General features: G+C 34.7%; 1 protein-coding gene across 2 annotated transcripts; it reads right to left on the bottom strand.

Moving 5' to 3' along the window:
* On the bottom strand, positions 1 to 23,158 carry LOC106131390 (transcriptional regulator ovo). 2 transcript variants are annotated; one of them, XM_013330497.2, is made up of 4 exons: positions 22,774 to 23,158; positions 4,868 to 6,597; positions 3,885 to 4,310; positions 1 to 2,708 (listed from the first exon to the last, which is right to left on the bottom strand). In XM_013330497.2, the coding sequence occupies exons 1-4, from the start codon at positions 22,928 to 22,930 to the stop codon at positions 2,523 to 2,525; spliced, it is 2,499 nt and encodes an 832-aa protein (XP_013185951.1). In that variant the 5' UTR covers positions 22,931 to 23,158; the 3' UTR covers positions 1 to 2,522. The 2 variants fall into 2 exon arrangements, with proteins under 2 accessions (XP_013185951.1, XP_013185952.1); XM_013330498.2 differs by having other exon boundaries at positions 4,925 to 6,597.
* Between the last annotated feature and the right edge of the window lie 1,672 nt (positions 23,159 to 24,830).

Raw genomic sequence — 24,830 nt, 5'->3', positions numbered from 1 at the left:
TTGTTCCTTAAATATGAATCCAGAGTGAGGATGGATGAAATGCTAGTAAATGCAACAGACAAGTACTTACAAACAAGGCATTGCGCTATCACAATAGTTATCTACCCGAAATGCATTAATGAAAATCAGATGTATCAAAACTTACCAAATTGTACAAAATAATATAAGTATCATAATATTTAATTTTTAGAATCTCATAAACACTAATTAGGTACCACTATGTTAAGTAGTTATTACATTCTCATTTTTTCTATTATTATCTAAATTTAGACATATTTACATTTTTTATATATGTCACCGTAAAATAACTAGAACTGTAAATAGAAGAGATAACAAATAAACTTCCTAGGAAATTAAAAACTTTCGTAAGATTCTAAAAGAGAGATGAATTGTGAAAAGCAAGTGTGAAAAAATCTTACGTCCATATTTTTGCAAATGTATCAATATGCACTTCTTCCTCCTGGCTTTAGTCCCCTATGAAGAGGAGCACGGGGTATGCCTTTGACCATGGATCCTGGATTGGGTCTTCTTCCTCCTGGCTTCAATCCCGGTTGCATCCACACCTCTCTGGGAAGAGTCCCGGGGTAAGCCTTTGACTATGGATACTGGACATTGCGTGAGTCAGGTTTTTACACGAAGCAACTCTCATCTGACCTCCGCAACCTTTGCAGGGGAATCTAACCCGCATTGGATCGATCATGGTTACACATACAGTTGCCTAAATGTTCAAGTTTCCTCACAATGTTTTCCCGTAAGAGCATCGGATCTTTCGACTTCGAAAATAGTCATTGGTACACGGTCGAGGTGGCTTTCGCAACTGTTCCTTTTTTGCGCTACATACATTTTTAACTGGGCATCTTACCGATTCGACCACCGACGTTCTTAATATAATTTATTAACTTACAGATCTTTATAGGTACTTCGTAGCAATTGTGAAGGAGACAAAACAGAAGGAACACGTCACCTTATCAACCAATCAGAGCGCACATATGTAGTCTGGTTATAGCCTACTTTCTTATTTTACGTGCAAGTTCGGTAAGTTATCAATTTACGGAAAAGTGAACTTAAAATAATTTAATTACACACAATTAATCGCTCTTAATAAACTAACTAGGAATTTAATGAACTGTTCCTGTTATTTTCCGGTGACATAGGTATACATATTTCATCCAAAGCTTTTCTGTGAAAGCGCAAAGAATCAATTGAGCATCATAGTAAAAGGTAGCAATTCCATTGTTGCAGTATACAAATATATGATGGACAACGTATGTGTAGAACTGTATTCGCAGTCACTCGAACATTTACATGTCACTATTAACTTAAATCTTCAAAAGAAACTATAAATCATGTTATTGAAATATTTCCATGTGCAGCAATGGATTTGCACCTAATCATCAACTCACTATCCGAAACGGCAGCGCCGTCCCAAAATGAGCCAAATCTGCTCAGTCGCTATCAAAAAATACAACAACAGATGCATAAAATAACTTACTTATTCAATAGGTACATTTTTTCTCACACACACTCACAGCACAAACTGTATCCGATCATCAATTTAATTTAAATAATATAAATATTTTAAAAATGCATTTAAACTTGGTACGACATACCGTGAACCCATTGACAGGTTAACGTTCGAATTCCAAAATTTCGATATCAATATAAGTACAAACAAGAAACAAACATAACATTTTCTATAGTACACGTATAACTTGTGACGTATTTTGTGTTAATATTTTGAGAAACAATTAGGAGCTAGTATCACTAAAACGAGGAAAGAGATTCCTTATAAGTATAGAGGAGTTAATATGTCAGAGCTTAACTTCCGACATATATAAACCGGACAAAAGATGTCATCCGATCTATAACTGCTTCATTTCAAGTCAGCTTCCTTTGCTATTGAGCACCATTTAATTAAATGTTTAGTCTCTTGATAAACATATATCTCCGGCTGGTTTGAAATGAAACTTACAAATGATTCTATGTTATTTGATTGTAGACCTTAGCTTAAATTAAGTCTAACTTACAACTATACTTATGTGATAATCCCGTACCATCACCATAGATTGCACATAATACCCGATACTTTGATTTTTGCAGTCATACCTAAATGCTAGGCCAGTGGACATTCTTATTCACCTTGACTGTTAAAATAAGGTATTTTGGAGAAACAAAAGGTGTATCGTTCCGTAGTTTCATTAACCTTTCAAAGTAAATTAAATTCAATAATGTCTAGGTCTAGTTTGGAAGACATCGATTAAGATATGTTTACATTTAGTGCGTTTTGCTGAATGGGCACTGGGGTTAGATCAATACTTCAACTTGTTTGGTTTCACTTTAAAACGGACGGAATAAATTCGTAATTAAGTACCCTTCGTTCCATTAAATCAATTAGAACTGTGGCGGTCCTCAAGATACAAAACGCAGGATCTTTTGTATCTTGAAAATCGCCACAGTTCTATCTCACGACTATTTCAAAATTTGTAAACTATAAGGTAATTGAAATAGAAATATAAAATGATTTAATTATGAACAGGCATTGGAAGCTGTCCTAAAAGCTGGTTAGCAAATGTGGTGTTTGTGAATTTAAAATGTCTTTTGTCGTAGAATTTAAGAAGAGCTGGCGAGTAGGGGTGTTGTTTCTTCAAATGCATGTAGTGTTCCTCTGGTTCAGATGTCGTGTGGCCACATTCTTCACAAACGTACATCTGAAAAAGATAAAAATAATTTCATTACTACCCAAATTATTATGAAGTGTTTATCACAAATCTGCATATATTTTTAACCGTTTTGTGTCTGTTGTTGTTCCCAAGAAGCATTGGTAATTTATATACATAAATAAAATCACGCCAATTTTGCAAAGGTAGTGAAGCGAAAGAAAATTCCAGCAAATACATTCTGTAAACAGCTAGTCAAGTCTCGATGGAGCTTCTTGTTTATGTCTAAAAGTAGTAATAAAGAAATCGCAGTCAGGTACCTTAGACTTGGCATGACTTTGCCTAGCTTACTTTTTAGAGATAAACAAGCAGCTCCATCGAGACTTGGCTAGTATTTTCGAAATGTTTTTGGTGGTACAGCCTAAAGATAAAAGAAGAGGACCACTCCATCTCTTTCCCATGGATCTAGTAACAGGCGACTAAGGGATAGGCTTTTAAACTTGAGTTTCTGACCTGTCACTACTTAAATCTCAATTCTATTATAGGGCCGGATAGTTGAGCGTGTCCTATCAGTCTCTTAGGGACTGTGGGCTCTGTCTTCCCTGCAAGGGATATTGACGTGACTTTATGTATGTATGCTGGAATTTTGCAAGGACAGTCGATTGTTTTATGTACCAGTAGTAGAAGGGGACATTACTATATCTCTTATACACCTGATACCAACTGAAGGTTCTTTATCATATACTTCAGCTCTTCGATTTTTGACATCAATGGCAGCGGCCTACCAAGTTCAATATTTTTTGTAAAGGCGGTATCTCTAATAGTTTGGTTGGGCTCTTGTGTTTCCTAATTCGGTCACCAGGTACTCCAAATCTTCGATTATCCTAGTTTTTATAGTTTTCCCTTTATGTGACCACCAAACATCAATGATATAATACTCATCAAAATCAATCTGAGTTTATGGGAAGTATTCGTTTTATTTTGATAATCATGAGTGAAAGAGTGCCATGAATGCGAAATTTTGCTTTCGCTTTACTTGGGAACTAAATGACCTACAGACTTGAAATTTTTGATTGTAAGTATGTGATTATAATTGACTGGACGACGAAAATGTCTGCGTTCTGGTCAGGCCAGGCCCCGATTTCAGAACATCTGGATAAGGATCCAGAGGTTCTGAAATCGGGCCCTGAACTGAAATGATTAATGTTAGTAATCACTATAATTTACCTTAGTTCGTCTTTCCTTGTAGGCGTAGGTATGCTGCACACCATGAACTTTTAAGCAATGCGATTCTAAAGAGCATCTTTGGGTAAAGGACTTCTCGCAGAGATTACATTTGTAAGGCCTGACACCGGTGTGCGTTCTGGTGTGGCGTTTCAAGTCAAAGGTGTCGTTGAAACCTTTGCCACAAAAAGTGCACAAGTATCGTTTGACATCAGAGTGACACTTCATATGTCGGTTAAGAAGCCTTTGTAAACTGAAGTTTTTAGAGCAAACTCTGCAGACGAATTTTGAGGGATCATCTTCACTGACTAATACTTGTTTGTTTTTCTCCTCTTCCCTCTGTCTGGCATTGGCTTCAGTAGCTAACGGATTCTTCACACCGTGACCACCATTAATGAATTCCAATGGGAGTTCTGCAGGTAAACCCAACTGTAAAAAAATAAATTAAAATTGCAGATATGTAAGTTTTAGTAATTATACAAATAATGCCGTGTGGTTCCCGGCACCAATACAAAAAAGAATAGGACCACTCCATCTCTTTCCCATGGATCTCGTAACAAGCGACTAAGGGATAGGCTTACAAACTTGGGGTTACTTTTTAGGCGATGGGCTAGCAACCTGTCACTATTTGAATCTCAATTCTATCATTAAACCAAATAGCTGAACGTGGCCATTCAGTCTTTTCAAGAGTGTTGGCTCTGTATTCCCCGCAAGGGATATAGACGTGACCATATATATGTATGTACAAATATATTCATTATTATTATAAGGCTGAGCTTAACGCTTTCAGATATATAATAACAAAAAATAAGGGCAATGAAGATATCAGTGCAGATAGTAGAAGCATAAGTTGATTCAGGCTCAGCGTTACAACATAACGATTACTCATTATCAAACTTCAATGTCGTCGCATCAGAATAATATTTAACGACATTGAAGGATAAAAACGAAATTGAAGCTTCGCCTTAAAATCAAGTAATGCTTACCCTTTGCTGCAAGATTTGCATTTTGCCCTCCTTGTTAGAATTTATCTTGAGACTTACAGCAGCTGCTGGACTGAGTGAAGAATTTTCGATGTGATTGGTGCTGTCCAATGAGTTGTTTCCACCAGGCGATGGAAGCGAAACACCGGTGGGGGAATCTAGATCCAGCGAATGACTAGTGAAGGGAAAGCCTGGAGATAATATTGGTGGTCTTTGCTGAAATTGTACATGGATTTGCAGTTGTTGCATTTGGCCTTCATTGTGCTGTAGTAATGCTGGGTTGAGCTGCATCAGTAAGTCAGGGCGGTCTTTAGCGAAGTTGTATGATGGACTTTGTTCTTGACTTGCAAATGCCAGATAATTTGCTTTTTCGTAATACTGTCTACTAAGATTTACTTGTTCTGCTAAAGTCTCAATGTCTAACGGATTATGCACTGAATCGGGAGTGATTGATGAGGATTCTCTTATTTCAGAATCAGTTATAGATTCCACGTGATTATTCAATAAATTAGCAAAATCTACTGTGGAATCTGACAGATTACTCAAAATGCTTTCATTTGTACCCGAAAACGTTAGGGTAGTAGAAAATTGATAATTGTCAATTACATCATCTCCCATGTCTACAACCATTGAATCATCGAAATTATTGCCATAATTGCTAATTCCATTTATGTTTTCTAGTTTATTATCGTAATCTATATCAGTATCGTATCTATCTTCATCTTTTAGAGCAAGACCATAGTGTGCATTCTGCATTAATGAATACTGCTTGCTTTGTTCAGGAAAATTGGTGGCGTTATCATTGTTTTCACAGTCCATATTAAATCCGTTTATAATATTAAATTCATTGGAAAAGTTGCCATTGGCATTAAAAGAATTTTGTCCACCTTTAGATGAGGGCCCAAGTGTTTCATAGAACGGTGGAAGACTACCAGTAGGTGGACTGTTAGGTCCATAGTTGGACCTGCCATCTCGACCATTACCACCGCTCCCAGATCCTCCTCCCATGGCTCCACCGCCACCTGAAGATGGAGCAGTACTACCACCTCCTGAACTAAAGCTTCCCGAACCTCCACTACTCTGTGAGCTACCACCGGAGCCATTCCCTCCAGTCGATCTTCCATGTCCTGCGGCAGCACTCATTATTCCAGGAACTTTGCTTGCGGGGCAGTTTCTTAAAACGAAAGTAGGCCGAGCTAAAATACCATTAGCAATTTTAGAACTGCTTGTTCTTCTTTGTTCTCTAATTTTCTTTTCTGTTTCTTCATCTTCTTTTTCGTCATGTTTTTTTGCAATTGCGTAATCAATTGGTTGATCTTGTTCGGGTTCTGGTGTGGAAAATGATGTTGGTACTTTTATACCGGAATATTCTTTCTTATCGTTACGCAATTGTGATTGTGAAGGAGTTCTCTGTATTACTGATACTTTTTGACATGTAACATTGTTATCAATGTTAGGTGAGGGTGTAGATTCAGGCGAAGGGGGAGTTAAGGAAGGCAGTACAACAGGCTCACTATCTAAGTTTACATCCTTTTCTTCTTTAATTAAGGGTTTCTCTTCAGTTTTCTTGTCCTCTGCTACAACGGGGAGATACTGCTTGCGTTCTGCTTGAGTTAAAACGTGGCCTCTATGGCTTCCGTAAGGAATATCACCACCAAGAATTGATGAGATAAATCTTCTCGGCTCCTTAGTAGGCCTATCTTGAAAATTGCTTTCGCCGAAAACATCTCGATCTGTAAAAAAAGGAAAAAAAAAATTCAATAGAAGTGTTAGGTATCTTTGTGATGGTTCATACATGTCTATTACGGTGAATTAATATTCTCATATTGCATTTTCTTTATGTGTATTAAGTTACATAAGAACAAATTGCTGTTAACTCTTCGTCCTCAGTTTGTACATACGTATTCGTGTGGCGTTGGAGGCATAAGACCTCGTTGACGTCACTGGTATGTGCCTCCATAACGGTAATAGTCGCCTTCGCATACACGCCTACGAGTCTATGTGTGTGTCGCATTATTGTAATTTGCGCGCCAGCGGACAAAGTGACAAATTCAAACCCGCTCGACCCGAATCTGCCACCATTACCTTTTACCCATGTAGTTCATCGTTTACTGTTTCCTGTCCTCTGTCTGATAGATACATTTTGCCAATGACAATAATTCAATTCCAGTCATGTATTTTTTTTGAGTTATTGTTATTTGTGTCGGTTTACTTTATAAACTTGGTTTTATTAAAACAAGGAGATTTTAGGAAAGGAATAAGGAATTGCTCAGAAACTAAAAAAAACCTATTTTTACAGCAAAGTCCGTAGGTAGTTAGTGAAAGTCCCAAGGTTGGCTTAAACGAGTTCCCTTGCCCTTTCTCAGCTTTTGTTAGAGACCCAAGGACGACGTCAGCATTGTTAAAGCTCTTTTTTGTCCGGTGCCCATAATTGTATGCGTCTGCGCAGGCGGGCGTGACGGGCTGCGTATCCGAACATTTTTGAATCTTTACCCATAGTGCACTGTTTTATGGTGCATAAATATAAAATCTCTCTTTAGATATTAGCAAGTTTTATAGACACTCAAAGACAAAATATATTTAATTTAATGTTTACTTTTTATATTAGTTCAGTCCAGTGTTTCTTGGAAGCGATTAAAAGTTTCCCAATTATAGTTGTTATAAGTTAAATTGTTCTTTCTCATTTTGAGAAGGACATATATATACTGACATACAAGACAATAATGTAAGATTGCACTGTATAAGTTGTGAGTGTGTATTTTTTTCTTCCTCATCATTTAAGATGATAAAGATATCGTTGGTAGGTTATAATATACCTGTACATTTGTGGCTATTTCGAGTTCAGCGTGGGCGAAGAACCCATGTTTCGAGTGGCATTGTTATCTTACGAACATGCCCTCTAGAGTAGGTTCACCTTGGTGTTACCTATACTTAACATATTGAGGTTATACAAATGACGTGCTGTAAAATAAAGTGCTTTTGTTAGGTTATTTCAATGTTTTTACAAAATAATTGCATCACACTTTTAGGGCGTACTATTCTTATTTGAAGTATTTTTCTTTCCATTATTTGTTTCCTTTTAAATTTTAAATCTACAGATACCGTTTGCACCAACCTCATTCTTTTTTTGTTTTAGAAATACAGACATTTATTTTTGGCAGTGATAAGTAGTTATCTAGTCTCATACAAGGGGTATAAAATATCACACATCAGTTCAAAATACATACTAATGTTTTTAAAACGTTATGTTAATAAGTAAATTTGAATAATATAAGCAAACATAACGAGTTCACAGCTTGAGTTCACGGGCAGTCAATGTAATTTAATTTATATATCTATGAGCTAAAATGTCAGATAGTTTTTATCAGAACTAAGACAGTGGCAAAGGCTGACATTTGGAAACCAGACCGTGTTTCGGTATTAATATTCCGAAGACGGCTCGCCAAGGCGGACGGAGGGCGACGGAATTCTAATGAGAAATTAGTTACATGTAACAGGACTACGGAATTTTACTGGCATTTTTAAATTATCCGTCGATATCTTTTGATTGAAAAAATAAGAGTTGCTGACACATCAACAAAATGAAATTGTGGAACTTCTTTTCGTCTCTGAAATTTGGCTGTAGAAAAAATTACGATGACATCGGATTAAAGAACGATTTTTGTAATTTCTCACGAGAGTGAATTCCTGTCAGATAACTCTGCTGAGAAATTTTTTTTAAGCAAATGTCATAACACAAGTCAGTAAATATATTTTCAATAGCGGCACTTCGTATGGTAAATATATGCGTGTCGCGTGATCACGTGGCGATCAGCTTGAATTCCACCGTTAGCGCGATGAAGCTGTCATTTTGCATTCATTACGTGAAAGATACAAAATAATTTGAATTAAATATATGATATCAATTTATTTAAATCTCGCCTCTTTCCGGTGGGGTAGGCAGGGGCACCATCTTTTTATTTGCCACGATCCTCACATAACTATTTTTGTATTGACGTGATTATATGTTATGTTATGTATGAAAAGTTATTTAGTGCTCTTGATACAGAACTAAAACATTTCCTTACTTTAGTTTTAAGTATACTTTTATTGGACCGAATACAGAATGTTAAAAGGCGTAAAACTTCCCTAACTTCTTTGTTTATATATAACAATTCCACAATTATAGAGCATTAAAATAGTGCGGTTTTTATTCTAAAACGGTAAGTCAAGGCTCCGTAATTACCATGTCCATATCTATTCAGCTAGTGCCGTTTCCTGCTGAGGAACTGTGCGGGTAACCTTGTGCGCGGGCGCTCGTTATTTGAACATTAAGACTGCTCTTCACATTAGGACAGGCGGTAGGCCAGTATTATTTAGAACGGCAATAGTTTACTCCCTGGAGAGACTTAGCTAAATTAAGTAGAGATAGGCTAATGACAGCTAATCCAGGAATTATTTCTAAGATTGTGATATAACACTAATTTCACAAAATTTTTAAACTTTGAAAAGTCCCTTGATTGGGTTGGCTTAAGCATTGCGACAATGAAAGTGCACAAATTTATATTATTGAACTTCTTCACTGAAAAGTGCGGTAGGTCATTGGTTAATTGTCATTGTTTGGCCGCCGTTTTATGCGTACAATTAGGTACCTAGTTACAATTAGACTATGTATACTCGATATGCTAGTGCTGGCTCCACAAATCGGCCAGCGCTTTGCCTATTGTGTACAGAGACCATTACGTGCTACCATTACCAACCTCGCATAGAATTTTGGCAATTATTAGCAAAGTTGTAGCTATTTGCCGTCAGGTTTTTATCTTTTACGGCGCTCTTAATAATGAAATAAGCGATTAAAATGTAATTTTCTATTTAATTTGGGAACTTGAAATGTCATAATTTTATATGGTTAAAATGCGGTTGCCGTAATTGGATTTTAGGAAATTTTTGATACCGATAATTTACTTAAATAAAATATGTACATACTTGCATGTTATTAGTTATATTTTAAGTAATTATTCAACAAGAAGCTTAGCAATCGAAATAGTAATTTAAGTGCCAAACAATTGCACTGTCAATCATTTTAATATTAGGGTAGAACTACATACGACAGCTTTACTACATGCCTTTTGGTGAAACATTATTATATCAAGGACAGCTAGTAATTATTAATGCATTAATCACTCATAAATGTTGTTCTAATCTGCTAAAATGATTTATTGTATGTTGCCGGCGGTGAATTTGTTAAACATAATACAATGGGCCTATAAGTGCCAAATGAAGATACCTAAACATATAATACAGCGTATCAATAACAGTTTTTCTTGTAGACGAACGACGACTTACGACATCCTAGGAAAATACATTTGCAAAAACATTACCATAAAAAGATTCTAAGAAAAAAAACTCATTTAAACTGTTTTGGTTAAATTAAGACAATTCATATTCGGTGATAAAAGATGCATGATTTATATTTATATATTCACTATTATAATTTTCGATTCGAAAAGGCGGCAGTGAAGTATTAAAACTAACGATTCTGGGCGGACTAGCCCGTCCTCGAGCGGGGTTATCGCTCGCTGTTAGCATTTAACGCATTATAAAACGTAATACAGCTACGAAGACCCGCTCCGGACCGCCACATAAAATTCCGTTGAAGCCTTTTTTCTATATAAGCATAAGTACCGATAAATACACGGTACTCCGGGAGCGCACCGGCCGCTGTCGGTTAAAAGGTCGCCCCGAAGGACATTTTTTGTCTTGAATTATTTATCATGTGTTCGACCACATGTGGATCTCCTTATACCATATGTATACCACTCAGTTTTTTCTCAAATATTCGTTAGAAACAGTCAGCACTATAAGGCGCCTGTTTCAAACGTTACTTTAGTCAAGTCAAAAATTTGCAAACTTCGTAGTTTTACTGTTTACAATAAACTAACGTCACGTTTCCTCTTAATTTGTATGCAGCGTATTTGTGTCTGACATTGGAGCAAGAAAAGCTGGTCAAATACGCGAAACGAGTACTACATTAAGAGCCAGCGATGAGATCGCACAATCGTAAGCGGCGAGGTTACTAGAAAAACCTTTTTACACCCACCTACCAAATGTAATTGCTTAGCCTTCCGTATATTTTCAACGCTACCATTGCCACAAAAACTGCGATTTCATACGTCGTCTCTAAACGAACGGTCACAAAAACTGTTCGACGCTTAATTATTTTGTTCGCGGCGTGAATCACAACCAGATTTGGAGAGGGTTAATGACCCAAATATGTTTAGCGAAGTGTTCAAGGCTAGTTCCAACTTATTTGGCTAGAGTCGATAGAAAAAACGGGTATCTACGCAGGCGATCGGCTGCTTGTTTTCGTCGGATACTCGTTCCGAAGGCAACTCGAATTTTATTACCGGCTTAAAATGAAGCCGTTAAAATAGATACCGTTATTCAATTTTTTAGTAAGATCATCATGTTAAAAGGGTTTCGAAAGTTCGAAATAAAATTATACATTTTCTAGTTAAGTTCCTATTACGATTCATCAACTTAGTGTATATAATATATGGATATAGGTCAGAACGATCTCCTTGAATTTATAAAAGCGAGTATTGTAAGCAGGCATTTCAGTAGGTATCAATCATTTCAGTGAATGTACTCCACAACGCCACAAGTCACAAAAGCCAATCACGCGACTCTATCAGCCAATAACAGGTTCCCCAGGCAAAACAGCCAGCCTGACGGAAGATCTTCCCTTTGGTGGAGGTCAAGCCGAATTATCGCTCTCGCTGCAATGGTGACTCCAACGTTATTGGAAGCAACCTTCTTTATTACCAACCCGAATCTTCTCCATTGTCACTCGGCTCTTCTCATCATGCAAGCTTTAATTGTCGCATTTGTTTGTCATTCTTGAATTGTGGAATCAAATAAAAGGAAATGTGAGAATTTGGAGAACTTATTATACAGAACATTTGTCAATATTTATGTAAAATTTTTATGTAAAAAAAATTGCGTGCATTATCATCAACTCATCAGATGTGTGGATGGGTGTGTTTGTTACTCTTTCACGTAAAATCTACCTAATCTATATAATAATAATCCCACGCGGGCGAAGCCCTGGAGCTTCAAACATAAAGCAACTAATTCCTATTGCGCCTTTTTAATACTCGTACCTACTTGAATCACAAATCGTGGGCGTTCTTGGGTAAATTGCTCCAAAATACATGAAATGATAATCTTTTGTCGCGCGTGACTATACAATGGCTGTGATGACCTTATGCGTGTAAGATCAGACCATTCGCTATTTTATAAATAATAACCTAAATAAGTTTAAGTTTTTAATCTCTTTTGTTGTTTTGAAAATCTACAAGGTGATTAATGACCAAGTGTTTCACGTTTTTAAAAACTTCCATTGTTGAATGAGATAAAGGATTAGTTTTCGTCCTAGGTGGTCCTTCGTTCCTTAATGTACTTGATAACGCTGAGTGCTTACCGTAATGACGTAGATTGGTGTAGCACTTTGTTTCCAATAACGACTATTCCCCTCCTTAATGAAGGATTAGGTATGTACCTACCTCTTTAAAATATTTAAAGGTTTACTGACACGCCTACCGTTTGACCTATTATCTATATCTATTTATGTTTGTTTCATATTAAATAAAAGTGGGAGTTATACATAATTGTATAAATACATGCTTTACAGATATTTAGAATTTAAATGAAAATATCGCCTTATTACACTAAGTCACGTGAATAGTACGTGTGGATTTGCATCTGTTACAATTGAATGTTAATTATTCCCTGACAATATTAACTCAGGCCAAGTGAAAGCAATTTACGTCATATATTAACTTTTGTAAAATATATTTTCAATCGTAATGAATTAATTGTCGTGTGGTTCCCGGCACCTATAAAAAAGGAAAAAAGAATAGGACCATTCCATCACTTTCCCATGTAGGATGTCGTAAAAGGTGGCAAAGGGGCAGGCTAATTAACTTAAACTTAATTGGGATTCTTATTTTAGGCGATGGGCTAGCAACTTATCACTACTTTAATTTCAATGAAGGTCATCGAGCTATTGAGTATTAATTTTATGTACAAAGTCTCAATTCCGGTATTAAGGCGTGATATTTCTTTGAGTATACGAGTATGTATTATAGTGGACTCCAGGCCCCGCAACATAGTAGCAGAAGGTTCAACTGGGAACACGCCAGCATGAGAGAGAGAGAGAGAGTGGTATGTATTGTTTAAGTTACAGTAGATAAAAGTAGTAACGAATTAGGCAAATAAAGTTGATCGCCAATCAGTGATGGAACTAATGTTTTTAACTAACACGTGCGTACAGTTGACGCAAGATTTGATCCGAATTAAAGAACAATTAAACAATTCGAACATGCTACTAACACGTGGTATTAAACAACAAAAATACTACATTTGCATAGAGAAACTGTTTATTTATTTATTAACTACTTAAGTAAAAATTTTCCATGCCGATGTATTAAAACAAAGTAAATTGGCGACTTCTATTAAATGAGCAGTCAAAACTAGAAACGCACTTAGCTGTTAGGTAAAAACTAATGTAAAAATCTCGCGAGAAGACTTTTTAAAAATAATTATGTTGACGAAGATATGGATAAAACACATTGAAAGCTGGACAGAAAAACCACTAAAATTTTGGTGTATTACTTGTGAGTGCAAAACAGACGGAGTGGCTTATTTTATCATACTTACGAATTAAATACTATATTAAGTCTATTTATACGTTTATAACCAGATTTATGGGCAAAATAATTGTCGACACAAGTAAATAGAATTCAATTAGAACAAATCTACGTACACATCTAAGAGTAAAACATGTATTACAGGTACGATAATGTAATGACGTCAATAGGTAATTGCATGGCATAACGATGTACCCACTACACTTGGCCATTGGCGTACCGTTATTGTCCGCAAAAATGTGCTAGTGTTGTTATGGTAGCAACAATTTAATATCGATAATGGTGTGATTCTATTGTTAAGTTACTGTCGCATGACGATGCTTCATTAAGTCCTGCCTTTAGTTCCAGATGCATCCTCACCTCTCTGGACAGGAGCCCGCGGTATGCCTTTGACCATGGATCCTAGATTGAGTAAGTGAGATTTTTACAGGAATCGACTCCCGTCAGACCTCCGCAAGCTTTGCAGGTACGACGATGCTTCATCGTTTAAATAATTTGTTTAATATTATAAATTTAAGACATATAATTTTGGCATTAATCTCACTTCAGCTTTATATTATGATTTAAGAATGACAAATTAACATTTTATGTTTACACAACACTGTATCGTCGGCAGTTCTATAAGTTATCGATAAATCGGTTATTTGTCGATATTTCTACCACACTAGACAACACAGTTTCTTTTGTCTAATGGCTAGCTCACTACTTAAAGGCTTTAATTTGTTTTCGAACTATTTTGAACCGTTAGAAGACAATGCGCATTTAATACCACATCTAGGAATAGAATATTATTTTGACGCATGAAAGGCGATAATATTGTCTTTATGAAAAGTAACGACAAAAGTAATACAGCGAAAAAAAAGTAATACATCCTTTTTTTGAAGATAATAAGAAAGAGATAATATTTGGTCAGTTGTCTTATTATGTTCATACAGAAATCAAGGTTTAATTGAAGATTGGTTGGCTCCCTACCCCGCAAGGGTTATAGATCTGATTAAATATATGTTAATTGAAAATGTACCTGTAAATTTTACTGCACCTGCATCAGGAAAAACTCGTATACAAAATATCACGAGGGAACAGTGGTTAGACAATAACACCGATGATCACTTACTTTTGTTGTACTACCTCACTGATTACGGATTTTGGCATAAATATTTTGTAACAGGTACCCGCATAATCAGAAAGTTAATTAGTCTTTTTAGTTTACTTGCTTGCATACATATATTTATCAGTAACATTAAAATATTGCGAACTATCGAAGTAAATTGTAGCAGTTAGGCTTCAACATATTATATAGCCGTTTGTCTTGTTCAAATGGGCAAAACTAGCTGTGCCCGCGACTTCGTCCGCGTGGAATAGTTATTTTGGGCATCATTGAAGCCCTCAAAGATGAATAATTTTCCCCGTTTTTTCACATTTTCCATTATTTCTTTGCTCTTAATAGTTACAGCGTGATGTTATATAGCCTAAAGCCTTTCTTCGATAAATGGTCTACTCAACGCAAAAAGAATTTTTCAATTGGAACCCGTAGTTCCTGGGATTAGCGCGTTCAAACAAACAAACTCTTCAGCTTTATAGAATTAGTATAGTATAGATAAACAACGAAGATTGTGTAGAATTTCACCAAATAAGTTTTGTTATGAATGTGGGTGGATGTTACGTAGTGTAGTAGTAAACTTAAAAATATTACTCAAGATGTTAAAGAAGTATACAATTTGGAATTGGCGATTTAGAAAAGCCTTGAACAACAAATATTTTTCTTGTTATATAGGTCTTTTTATAGGACCACAGATAAGGAAATTAATAAAAGATAGCTCATTTGCCCAAAAACTGAATGAAAACGAACTTAAAGGTTGGAATTGTTTCGTCGCATCACGACTTAGGTTGCAGAATGTCTCATAAGATTCATTTTTTGCATTCACATGTAGACTTTTTTCCTAGTTATCTTGGTACAGTAAGCAATGAAAAAGGTGAAAGGTTTCATCAAGACGTGAGAACAATAGAAATTAGGTACCAAGGACGATGGGATCCAGCTATGATGGGCGATTACTGTTGGTTCTTAAAAAAGGCAGATGCATCGCCGTACAAGAGGCAAAAAAGTCATTAAGCACACTGGATGTTTATCAAGTAGGTCTAAATATTCTATGAGGTTGTAATATTAAACAAATACTTTTGTGTAATAAAAAAATAATATAAATTTTTAATTTGAAATTTTCGGGGCTTTTTTTCATTTTTTGATTTATCATATTATTTGAAAAACAGGACCTGTTACAACAAATCTATCATTACTTCTTATTTCTGTGAGGCATATTTAATCCAAAACATAATTTTTTTTCCGTGTTGTCGACAAAAGATGAAAATTTGTTCCCTTGTCATTTAGGCCAAGACACACTTAAAATGATAATACTTTTAGATACTTCAAAAAAGGCTCGATCCAATAATTCAATTATTCTTTGAATAAGATTTAACACTCTTAATGTTTGCAATAAAAAAGTAACAAATACTTCCTAGAATGCGGTTGTGAGTAATTCTTAAATTTGGTAATAAGCATGGGAAATGACTTGTGAGTCATGGCCGTAATTGTTTTATTACGTTTTTTTAAGATAATTGCTTGTGGCCCTATGGCCTTACACACGACATAAACGTGAACTTGAAGGCAACATTCTAAAGTAAAATACACGATAAATGTGACCATATTTTAAGTTTAAACATGACTTTACAAATTGCGAATTGTTTCCATAAAGACCTTTAATAAAATTCTACAGTTTAATGTAACCGAACAACGTATTAATGATAAACTGGTATAAGCAGATGCATTAGAAGCCTATAAGTGTAATTAAGTGCAGGTTGGACCCGCATATATGTTATGGAAATACTGGTATTTCAAGAGGCATGTGTGTTTGTTAGTTCCTAGAACGCTCGCCACGTGCGTCACATCTTGACTCTGTAGCAAAAAAATATTGGCAAATGTCCGTAGTGTAAGAAAGTTGGTCTTTTTACATATTCCGCTATTACAGTTGAAGGAAGGAGGAAGCATAATAGCAACAATATTTGTCTTTTCAAACCTACAGTGGTATTTTTGTTGTGAATCTTGTAAACAGCAAATATCTTTCAACGATGGGTAGATAAAGCATTCCAAATAAAAAAAAATCATAAACAACAAAAATGATTAAAGGTTGGTATTTGCAAGAAAAGGCTATTCTTACCGCAATTTTATTTTTATTATGATCATTCTTGAAAATGGCGAATTTAAAAACGTAGCTGGATCACAATGGCCTCAACACAATGGACCACATGGTAAAGCCTCTTTCTTCCTTTTGGTTATTTTTAAAGATTCAGATTTTACTGTTCTTACAATCAATACTGGAAACACGCGATAACGTTTCGTTCATAAACAATCGTGAATGAAATTCAGGCATTCTTTTATCGTTTGACTTTAATTTTTATTTGTAATATAAAAGTCAGAGAAATAATTTGTATTTTCGTATTTTTGTAACAAATATACTCAAAAACTTCTGAACCAATTTTGATTACATGAATGAATGAGTTTGGTACACAGATAGCCCTATAGGAATAACATCGGCTTCTTTTTCTCTGGAAATTCTCACGGGAGCGTAGCCCCGCGCAGATGTTTAACATTACGGTCAAAGATCATTCAACTTAAGCTTCTAGCTTTTCTCTTTATTGAAAAAAAAAAAACATCTGTAGCCTTTACATATGTACTCTTTATTTGTAGGTATTTAAAAATAACACGATTACGTCTAAACTGTCAATTACAAAAGACTAAAAGTAAAATGCATTTACTTATTTATTTGGTAGACCAACAACCGTTTACAAAAAAAAGCGCCTCGTATATGAAACAAGTAGTCAATTACAGGTCCTCATTGATACAAATACTAATACAATAAAAAACGGTTTTTAATTTCTTAACACAAAGAAGTAATTATTCATAATGAATTAAATACGAGTAGCTCACTAACCTTAACTCACTAAAAACACTTGTCTAGCTATTTTAATTTCCCAGACGGATTATAAGAATATAAATTATAATATGATTATGTATTTATTAAAAAAAATTCAAATCTTAAGGCAACATTTTTAACTTATGTGCCGGGTATATGTAGTGACTGATAATAGATATCTACAAATATACTATTAGTATATATCCTCATCGCCATAGACGACACGGTTTTATCTAAGTTTACGTTAAAATGTTATATAACCAAAAGTGGGACATAATGTAACGTTTGGACGAAACACACAGACAGATGAACACACAGACCCTTGGCCTTAATGCGAGCGTCAACACGCTGGGCGTAATGTTAATTGACGGTGCACTGGACAAACATTACTTTATCATTACTATACTAGAATAAGTGTTCGAAATGATCACGATTTTATATTCTAGAAGTAAATTATTCAGAACGGGTATAGCACGATTGTGTAATTGCATTTATCAGAAGTGAACACATATTATGAAAGTTATTTACTACCATTTACTAATAATACTGACTACTACTAGTAGTACTGTCGCAGCGGTAGTATCCTTGTCGGTGATACTGTAGGTCTCGGGTTCGAATTCCGGCCAGGGCATGATGAAAAACGAACATGTACTGATTGGGTCTTGGATATTTATCTATATAAGTATTTATTATATTATAAAGTCCCGATAAGTCAGTATCTCGTTACACATTAAGTCTCAAACTTAGTTACAGGTTTACTCAATCTGTGTAATAATTTTAGTATTATTAATATAAAAATTTTAAATTTTAGCTGAAGATTAAGATTTTATTGCACATTTAAACTTTGGTTTCATGCACAGCTTGTCCAAAATATTTATTAATTCCTAAATGCTACAAAGATAGAAATTCATGAAAAGTCATAACAGAAGCATTAAGACAGAATAACATAGTAATGTGACCAATCACCTTTTAATAGCCTTGTTTGAAGTACGCAATTAATCAAATGTAATATGTATAATTCTCGCGGAACTAGCTATGAATGTACTCATAGATACTTAAAATTTTAATTGAACTATCATAGTTGTATATTAATCTGAACCTTCAGGTAATAAACAAGTTTATTTCATCAATTTGTATAAGTCATTTCTAAGTTTGTAAAAGTCTGTCGCCTAATTTTGTCAATTTTTTTTTGCAGTATGAAACTAAGGATATGAAATTCAATTAAAAGTTTAAATGAACATGTGTTTGAACACATATATAGATAATTTTGGTAATGGTACGAATGCATAATGCACGAATCGAACTCGCACTTGGTCGGTTTTCTTAATTACAAATAGAATATTTACCAAAAACATTTGATAATAAATCAAATGTTTTTGGTAAATATTCTAAAAATTCTTCTCTGTTTTGAAAAATGTGTTTTTATTTTAAAAATGGAACACCAGTCGTATATAACATAACATTCGTAACGGTTTTCGCTAATGACGGCGAAGGTCAACAGCTCCATAGCGTACGGTTCCCATGTGGTGACGTAACTTGCGACTATTGGTCAATCGGAACTCGTTTATGTAATGTCAATGCAAACTGACGATCTCCTAAGAGAATTAATCTATATGTATTTCACTCGATTCTGCTTCCTAAAAATTACTAGTAATGTTTTCTTCCAGTTTTTAAAGTAAGTCCTAAATCGTGGGTTAAAATTAACTGATTATTTTATTAACCTCCATGTTAATGCAATTTTTAATTTATTTCTAAATAAGTTTGATAAATAATAGTTGCCATACTTATACGTTGGTTCATCATTATTTTTTATTAATAAGACGACTAAATAAAGATGTCGATTACTCGCGGCTCGTTGATGTCTTTTGTATAAAACGCGCGTCTAGTTTTAGTTTTACTTTAGTATCAGACACAAGGCTATTTGAAAAATTATTTCAAATATAACAGGTAAACATGTATTTCCCTATTTTGCTTAATCTGTTAAAATAGTAAGAACTAAAACAACGTGGCTTTGAAAAAAGGGCTTAAGTTTTAGAATAATCCTATTTTGTATTATCCCTTCTCAGTACAATGCCAAATCTTCACCCTATTGTTCGCCTTTTACTGCCCCTATTTGCCTGTGGCCTAACCTTCATAACCGCATACAACAATAAGCGAAAAAAGGTGATGAAGCAACTGTCAATATTTTTATTTATTGCTTTTTTATTTGGAAACCACACCCATTATTGCTATTTGGAAACCACGCCATTAGAAAAAGAAACAAAAATAAAATATAAACTTGAAATTCTTCTTTAAGACGAGGGCCTCCTGTCATCCTGTCACAATTTGCATCTCAATTCTATCATAAAACAAACAGCTAAATCTAGACTATTGCTCTTTTCGAGACCGTCGGCTCTGTCTACCCCGCAAGGGATATAAACTTGATTATATGTATATATGTGCTTGTCAATTAATATGTTAAATATTACCGACTATTAAATAACGAAGAGCAAAAATTTGTGGGTGCAGGAAGCGTGATTAGGGTTACTTTCTAAGGCAGTATAAAGAAGCATTAAGATTGGATTTGCCAAATTTTGGCAAAAACAGGAACTTGGGTGTAAAGCTACGGGTAAAATCCTCGTAACATGTAGAGGAGTTCATATCTTGTTTTTATCCCTTACGGGGTAGACAAAGCCGATAGTCATTAGACGCAATGACCACGTGCAGCTGTATGAATCATAGATAAGATAAGATGATGTAAGTTAGTACAATGTGAAAATATATACTAGTCATAAGTCAGCATTAAAATGAGTTTTTCAAAAAATAATCAGCTGACATTAACAGCGAAATGAAATAAATATTGGCTTTTGTGTCGATAATTTGGATTAACTAAACAGTTGTATTGTAACACGTAAGTAGTTGATTTCAATAATTTGCATTTTAAACTAGTTCTTTCGATTGAATGTATGGACGTAGCGTTAAGTTTATGTTTCGTGTTCAAATCTACACTAACGATTTGTGTAGTGTTTCGGAAATTTGTACGGGCTAGGTCCGGAATTTTGGAATTACATAAATCTTGTCCAACTTTAATTTCTATGTTTTTTTTTTAATTTATTGTCGTCTTTGTTCATAGCTGTTTATATAACAATCTTAATATACGTTGAGATGGGATATTTTTTGTTGGGAATTCATTAAAAGCATTATGACTGTATAAAAAATCTGAAAAAGAAACACGTGTACACGGTATAAGACAAAGCATAAAATTCACCATAGACATCTAAAGAACATTTATACTATTGGATGAATTTATCGTCACGGCAAATTCTATGCAAATAATGTACGGCGTCGATGTTAATTAAATTGGAATGAGTAGGACAGAGATTGCGGTGACTAACCTAAATACAAAGCGAGTGCCGATGGCCGCCGGAAGCCGCCATTGTACTCCAACCATTGACACCTCGGTGCGGACACCATCCGGTCAATTCCTGTCTATTTTACTCTCTAAACATGGGAAAACAATCATTTCTAAATTCAGAGATTTTTATCTTCTAGAAGGCATGGTATGAGGTCAAACCATTGACACCGCGGTGCGAACATCACCCGGTCAGTTCCTGTCTATTTTACTCTCGTAAGAAACATTGGACAACCCGCTTAAAGCCGAATTCCTTCCGAAAAAACTGAAATGTGCTTCAAACATTGGCACTTCGTAGCGGGAATAATTCGGTCAAATCCTGCCTATTTTATTTTCTAAAGACAAATGCGCAATCCTGCTCGTCTCTAAAATTGCAGTTTTTAGTTTCCGGAGAGAAATTTCCAGTTTCATTTGGATTCGAGATTCTACAATGTGATATATTCTTAGCCATAACCATTTTTCTTACTAGATAGCGTTCGTGCAAGTGTCAATTATGTGTCAAATTGTTCTTACGATAAGTGCCCATATAATCGCAGTTTTTGACAAAACATGGGCTATCCATGATTAAAACGTAATAAATAGTATTGTTTTTTGTTAGATTATTTGGCAAATAAAAGCTTAAATAGTCTTTAAAAATAAAAAATTTGATTATAATTACTATCCATAATTTGAAACTAACTATGCTTGTAATGTTTAAGATTATATTTACTTAAATTTCGGTGAAGGTAATATCTTATAGGAGATATTTTTCTTTTAGTGTAATAAGTTGTTTAGTACAATCGCAAGCAATAAAAAGTAATTGCGCTGACAATTAGCAAAATAACTAGTGTCTTGTCCAGAAGATAGTTTATCTAACTGGTTATTTAAAGTGATAAAATGAAGTGTGTTTAGGATTGTGAGAATTTGTTAAGCGAAATCATAATTTTAGCATCTCGATGAGAGCAAACAATTCGTGGAAACACAAAAACACGACAGTTATATCAGTGATTCACGCTTGGTAACTTGCCGGGACCGTTAACAGCGAGTGACGGTCATGTCAAGTGCGGATATTTTCCTGATGCTAAACACTACTTAATGTAAAAAAATTGTTTAAGGTCCAAAAAATTTATGATAATGGTAATTTTTTGGGTAACTGTTGATTATAAATAAGATGATTTCAACATGATTGTTGATAAACTTATGGACATAACTTGCAAGAAGTTGCTTACGTCTGCTTATGTCGGTCCACACAAAATTTGGTTAGAACTCAATTGGTCTAAAAATATTGAAAATAACAATCATTTTTTTTTAATTTACTGTTGAAATAGTTATTGTTGCCCAAACACAAGTGTAGCTACAATTCAACATTTTAATAAAAGCTGCGTCAGATTAGGATCACGCAAGTCACACAAATGATCTCAGGTAGACGTTGCTAGAGCGGAGTCGAGAACTGGATTCTGTCCGAGTGAGGCTGAGACCTTTTTTTTGGGCGACCGAGTGGCCGTTATGGAGCAAATAAATAAAAAGTTACGTTTCATTACGATTGGCAACATGAATTTGATGAAACTAAAATGTAGAACAATATTGGCAAATTCAAAGATATTCTTCAGAGAGACTCGAATTTAGAATATTATAGAAATAGGTCAAAGATTAAGCATTACCATTTAACGTGGCAATGCTTTTCTTATTTTATTTAATATAATAATGGGTAATAGCTGTTAAGAAATTAAAATTATTATCCATAAAAAAAATATAATAAACTAATATAGAAATAAGCGCGATGTAAATATAAATCTCTAAAAAGCAATTTTAATGAAATTATGATTTGATTGGCTGAAAATAATTATGAAATATAAATTCAATATTTGATTTATTGGGACTCACCAGTGCATTTCTTGTCCTTTAGCAGGGGTAGAGGATCATCATCCAAGAAAGATCCTGGGCAGAGAGGGTCACTTTTGAGGGCTAGCAAGTCCTGCGCCTCCTGCAGGCTCTGTTGCTGCTCGTGCAACCGTTTTTTGATCAGGAAGATCTTCGGCATCTTCGGGTATTACAGTAAACTGCACTCTATCCTTCTGTTCGTATTTGTCACTGTCCTTTAAAATTCACAGGCTTGCATCATATCACACTTCACGGTTAGTTTCCTCGCGTTGTTGATGTTTATTTAGTGCGTAGTAGCTAGCAGCACATACGGTACCGTTGGCCGCTGCGAACTGACTGCGTACTCAGCGGTGCCAGCGCCTGCGCCTGCGACACCGTTGCCTGAACAGGTCCGCCCCTGCCCGCGCCCGCGCTAGCTTTGTCGACCCCCTACACCCGCTACAGCTACGATACCTGGCTGCCTTCACCGCACAACAAACGCTACCACAGATATGCATTCCTGTTTGTTCAGCAAAAGTGCCGATTTTATTATCATCATCATCATTATTTCAGCCGTAGGACGTCCACGGGTGAACATAGGCCTCCCCAAATGACTTCCACATGGGTCTGTAATGTTGGGCTTAGTTAAGTAAAATAACTTTATTACACTAGAGGATATAAAAAGAAAAAAAATCATTTTAATAAAGGAAGAAGGAATCTATAGGTCAAGCGTCATAATTAGTTTTATATATTAATATTTGTCTATTTTGACACATAAAGATTTCATCCCAAAAAGTGACTCATTCATAATCTTTAAAAATTGGGAGGAAAAATTATTGTTTTGTGTTATGTATGTATGTATAAAGTATAAATATATATATATATATGGTTTATGGTTCACTTGAATGCAATAATAAAATACGCTATGATAGAATAAGACACTTTAATAATTTACGTACTTTACGTAAACAGTTTAATTATCATTTTGCATATTCATGAGACATTAACCATAAATATAAGGACCTCACAGAATTTGTCGGCATTTCAAATTGGCGGCGTTTAAAAAAATTCAAACATCCCGAAAGGCAGCCTTTCAAAATGGCTGAAAGGTAAACTACAATTATACATATTTTTGTTGTTTTTGTTCAACATCGGTCATAAAAGCAACACCTTTGTAATTGTGCTTTTGTCTTTTTTTTCTCGGTGTCTTTGTTCTTATAAAACACATGCTCATGAGAATTTCTACAGTTTACTTTATTGGGGGTTTATTTAGCTATGAGTTTATTAGTGTGTCTGTCCAAAAAAAGTAATGGTGTTTCACATTCTTTCGACAAACCGTACTTTTTCCTTCTTACCCCAAAAGTTTTATAAATATTTCCGTTGTATAATGCTTATTTCACAAGTCCGCTTATCAGTGGACTTTTGTACAACAAACTAAAACACCCTTGCGGCTTAAATACTTAACGGTATCCTGGGTAATATACTCAAGCGACCTTTTTGTCCATTGTTTTTTTAGGTGACTAAGACAATATTAACTAGAGAAATAGAAAATAAGTGTGATAAAAAAAGATCATTGGAACTGTTAACAGTATATAATGATACTATAAACATTATTGGGTTACATTTATGAATCATATTTATACCATAAAAGTTGTAAATACCTTTATTTTTGTATTAAAAGATTTTTTATCACTTTTACATTACAAATACATAGTTAATTAGTCACCGTGACAGCTTTTATGTTAATTTTAAAGATAATAATTAAGATAATAATTTTTAAAGATTTTTAAGATTTTAGTCACAATACCTACTAGGGCTATTCGGCTTTCTTTAAACGTTTAATATAGTGCTAATCATGAATACCTACTAAAAAGCACGTTCCAAAAAGTTCTTCGATCTTTTATAGTAGTTACAAATTTTTTTTTACTTGGTACTATCACAATCATAAATCAATGAAGAAATGTTTTTTTGGTAATATTTAAACTTTGAAAAATGTTTGTAAGAAGTTGAGCAAGTAAAAGAGTTTGTATATCTAGTCTCTAGAACGCGGAGAACGTGGTGAATGGAGCGTTGCATGCCTT

This window comes from Amyelois transitella, chromosome 6, assembly GCF_032362555.1.
Source record: "Amyelois transitella isolate CPQ chromosome 6, ilAmyTran1.1, whole genome shotgun sequence".
NCBI classification, from domain to species: Eukaryota; Metazoa; Arthropoda; class Insecta; order Lepidoptera; family Pyralidae; genus Amyelois; species Amyelois transitella.
The sequence above is the reverse complement of the archived record's forward strand: the minus strand, read 5'-3'. Positions and strand labels throughout refer to the sequence as shown.

Coding starts and splice junctions, on each gene's coding strand:
- LOC106131390 (XM_013330497.2), bottom strand. CDS start 22,930: ATGCCGAAGATCTTCCTGATCAAAAAACGGTTGCACGAGCAGCAACAG. Junction 6,598..22,773: donor AAAGGACAAGAAATGCACTG/GTGAGTCCCAAT, acceptor CTTTTTTTACAG/ATCGAGATGTTTTCGGCGAA. Junction 2,709..3,884: donor ACAAGGAAAGACGAACTAAG/GTAAATTATAGT, acceptor TATCTTTTTCAG/ATGTACGTTTGTGAAGAATG.